This window comes from Vidua chalybeata, chromosome 28 (assembly GCF_026979565.1).
Source record: "Vidua chalybeata isolate OUT-0048 chromosome 28, bVidCha1 merged haplotype, whole genome shotgun sequence".
Classification (NCBI taxonomy): domain Eukaryota; kingdom Metazoa; phylum Chordata; class Aves; order Passeriformes; family Viduidae; genus Vidua; species Vidua chalybeata.
Window position 1 is genome coordinate 323,401 of NC_071557.1, and position 4,196 is coordinate 327,596.

Consider the following 4,196-nt stretch of genomic DNA (forward strand, 5'->3'; position numbering starts at 1 on the left):
GAGCACAATGCCTTTTTTCACTGTAAATGTCCAATAATCACATAACTTCTTAGTAAGTGACCTTTATTTATCAGGGATACCACTTGGGATAATGATTTCAATGTAATGAGACAAGAGGGACTATAAAAGCCCCAAGTCAGCGGGTGTTATGAATCATGTTATGCAAATCTTGTGAACGGGACTGTCTGGGCAATCCTAGGACGTGCCAGCAGCAGCCATTTCAGTGGGTGTTGATTTCAGTCTGCCACAAGCATGGCTTCTGCCAGATTTGCTTCCTTCTTTCAGGGAAAGGCTGTTGGCAAATGATACCCAGGCTGCCCAGGTCATTGGTAGCACCAGGGAGCTGGGTTTCGTTTTGGGGGCCCAGGGAGTGACAAGCATTGAGCCTGGCACGGGGGGTGCATTGTGGACACCTCAATGGTCATGGGGAGAAAGCTCCAGCAGCAGGGCCAGGGAAGAGCAGGACGGTGAAGAGCTGATCTGGTCCCTGCAGGGTGCTCTTGGAGCATCCTTAGCAGCAGCCTGGTCGGGTCCTGGCAGGTAACACGGCCCTGAGGCAGGTGGGCCTGGGGGCTCCTTTCTCCGCTGGCTTCTGTTGTGAGGTTTGTCACAAGATGCTGCTCTGGCAGGAGCACCCAGCAGAGCGGGAGGAGCTGTGGCATCCCCAGGGCCCAGAGTGGCTGGGTGGAGCTGGGCTTAGCTGTGGGCAAGCACTGAATTTGGCCTTTTTTGGGAACAGCCCACTTGAGGCAGGTTTTGTCGCTGTGGATGGTTTGTGGGGATGCGTCACCGATGGGTGTAGCAGCTGCAGCGAGTGTGGGACACCGCTCTGGTAGAATGCTGGAAAAGTGGCAACTCCTCTGCAGCAAACCTGCTCTGAGACTGGCTTTTCTGAGCAAGGACAGCTCTGAAAAGCCTTTGGAAGCTCTTTCGAACAGGTTCATCCCAAAACAGTTTGCTCTCTGGTCTTCCTGGGAGGGGAAATCACCGTGCATCCCGCTCCAGTTATAAATAATTATAATTGCTCATTCTATTAGGTGACTTAAAAGATTATTTCCAGCCTCCCTGACTTATTGGCAATTTGGAGTTCTTACTGTAGGCAAAAAAAACTGTAGCTGGGCTATCACTCTTCCAAGCTGCTCTATCTTTGTTGCTCTAAGCAGAGTCATGGGAATGTTTTTATCTAAACCATCAGGTTATTAGAGGACAGACTTATAAATAACCACTCTTTGCTATTTTTAAGTACTTTCAGCATCATCTATCATGATAGTACAGCACAGCCTGCAGAAAAACAGTCCAGTTCTGCTGCCAAAGCTTCGTAACTTACTGCTGTTTCTTTGGGTGCTGAGGAGCCAAGCCCAGGTTCCTTCTCTGCTCTGCAGAAATGTCAAAGGCTGACGAGCCATGCTGCCCAGCCTGGTCCTGAACCATCCTTTTCTGCACCTTTCTTTCCTCAGTGCAGAAGATGTTACTCTGCTTTATTACGGAGGGGAAACTGACATTAGAGTTGACTAGCAATAAATTTGGTGAGGCCTTTCTGGGGGAATGGCATGGTTGCCAAAGCAACCGCGGGGCAACCTGGTGCTGCCAGGTGGGATGGTGGGGCCGTGGAGGAGCCAGGGCTGCTCCACGTCCTGAGAATGAGCTGCCAAAGCCACATCTGGGGAATGAAGGAGAGGTGCAGGTAGTCTGCTCCTAAACTGGGTCTCTGTGAAATGACAAAAAAGCCTAACCCCACCACTCCAGGAGAACTGAGCATTTCAGACAAGATAATTTATATTTACTTCATAATTTATTGGTTTTCACATCACTGTATGCAATAAATTATAGCCGATATAATAATAACATTGTCATAAAATATTGCCATGAAGTAAGTACTCATCTAATAGTGACTGTAACCTACACAGAGAAGAACTGTAGACATTATATTTAGATTTTTAGTGTTAGTGGTAAGTGAACATAATATTAGGGAACTTCACAGTAAATTCAGGGAAATCTGTCATTATTATTGCTTCAGTGCAAACGACTTTTCCTGCACACATACAGCTTGGGAAGGAAAGGCACAGTTGTGCAGAGTGTCTCTGGAGCAAATGCGTTCCCGGACGGCTGAACCGACTGCACCACACGCTGCCTTTGGGTGCAGTTAACAGATGCAAGGTGACCGTGGCCAGCGGCTGACCGGCCTCCAGAGCCCCCACCGGGCTCTGCACGGGCTCGGGCTTTAGGGAAGGGAGGCTGAAGAGGCAAAGCACCCGGCTCAAGTCTGTGGGCACCAAGTCCATCAGGAGGTCCCGTCACACCCGGGCGTGTGGGTTTCCCCCGGCTCGGCTGCCTCCGGCTGGGAGCCGCTCTCTCTCTGCGAGCCTCTGGCCACCAGGCTGCTGTCCACACCGATGTGCCATGGGCACTGATGCTGCTGGCCACGCCGTGCCAGTGCTGCCGTGGGCACCGGCGCTGCTGCGGCAGCGGTGCCGCTGCCAGCTCGCGGTTTGCGGCGGGGCTGAAGCCCTGTGCGTGGGCTGTCAGCTGCCCAGGCCCACGGGGCAGCGGAGCATGCTGAGCGTGGTAGGAGGTCTCAAACAGTCCCGTCACAAAATGTTCTCCATTTCTGCTCCCTCCGCCAGTTCAGTGAACTTTAATGGAGTATTTCCGAAAGGTCAGGAACTGCAGCAGTTTGTCTTTTCTCCTCTGCTTTAGTGCCATTAGCGCTCTCGTTTTTTCCTCCATGTCCTGATCGGTGGCGAGGATTATCTTGGCTCTCTCCTCCGCCTTCTTGTCCCCGGAGTTTTTGAAGAGTTTCTGCAGGGACGCCTCGTTGATGCTTTCGAAGATGTTGGCCGCGGCTTTCTTGCGCAGCGCCGTGTCGAAGCGGTAGCCGTGCACCGAGGGGCTCACTCGCAGCGACGTGGACATGGCTGGGCTGCTGGAGCTTGTCTTTGCTTTCATCGACGTGGGCTCTGCCGGCTCTGCCCTGGGCTCCAGTCGGAGGAACGCGTGCTGCGCTGGCTCCAGGGCCGGTATTTAAAGGCAGGCTGGAGGAAAAGCTGGAGGGCTCCGGTTACAGCGGTGAGATCACCATGATGTCAACACCCAACAGTCGCAGGCAAGTTTAACATTTAAGTTGCCAACTTTCCTGTCGTGCGGACGAGATGAAAAGTCCTCTCTGCTTCTGCAACGGAAATGTTGGGGTTTTTTGGCCCACCACAGAACAAGCTTCAACCATCGCTGTGGGACTGAGCCAGCACAGCCCAAACTCCACTCCTGCCCTTGCTGCACGTGAAAAGCACTGCGTGAGCAATGTATCATATCATAAACAGGTAAAACTCCAGGTGAGAACTGTTGCAATGCTAGCATGAGGCTGGAGCCTGTGCAAACAGCCAAGAACTTGGCTCTGTCTCCACTGCCAGCACTGCAAACCCGCTCCTGTCTGGGCACGGGTTCCTTTCTGCTGCTTCCCAGCAGATACAACTCATCTTTAGTGCACACAGAGCTGCAGTTTCTAACTGACAAGTGCTGTCCCAAAGGCAGGTGATCCATAACATCCTCTGAGGTGACTTCGCTGGGTGTTACACCCTCAGCTGCACAGCTGCACATGACAGTGGTCTCAGGGGGAGCAAGAAAACTCAGTTTGCTGCCTTGCTCCTGCCCCCAGTGTCCTTTTGCTTAAATTTCATGCTCATTAGTGCTGGAAAGAAAACTCACCTCTGCTCCACAAGAGTCTGTGCTCTCCATACCACCCTTGGTCAATGACAAGCCCTTGGGCTGGGAGGACTCTCTCTTAGTCATATGGGTTAGTTTTGGCTCCTGTGAGGAGCAGGGAGCTGGACTCGATGACCCTTTGTGTCCCTTCTCACTCAAGGTGCATTGTGCACAGAGTTAGGGTCCACAGGCCTAATCCAGGCCTTAGACACCTGGATTGTACTGAGCACAGTCAAATCTGGCCCAGGACAGCTGTGGGTTCAAAAGTCACGTAAGGCCAGGAGCCAGAGATAAGTGTATTTTGGTTAATGTTTTAAAGCAGCCGGATGCTGCAGAGGCTCTGTTTGGAAAACGAGAAGCTTGTTTACTGTTGTTGCTGGCCCTGTTACTCATCCTTGCTGAAAGGCTCTAGGAACAGCCCCTCTCCCCGTCCCACTCAGACCAGGGGTTTCCCTCACTTACCAGAGAGCTGCGGAAATCACCTCTGACCACACTGA

General features: G+C 52.2%; 1 protein-coding gene across 1 annotated transcript; it reads right to left on the bottom strand.

Moving 5' to 3' along the window:
- Positions 1 to 1,773: 1,773 nt before the first annotated feature.
- Positions 1,774 to 3,370, bottom strand: TCIM (transcriptional and immune response regulator). Its single transcript, XM_053966625.1, has one exon. The coding sequence runs from the start codon at positions 2,944 to 2,946 to the stop codon at positions 2,626 to 2,628; it is 321 nt and encodes a 106-aa protein (XP_053822600.1). The 5' UTR covers positions 2,947 to 3,370; the 3' UTR covers positions 1,774 to 2,625.
- Positions 3,371 to 4,196: the final 826 nt, after the last annotated feature.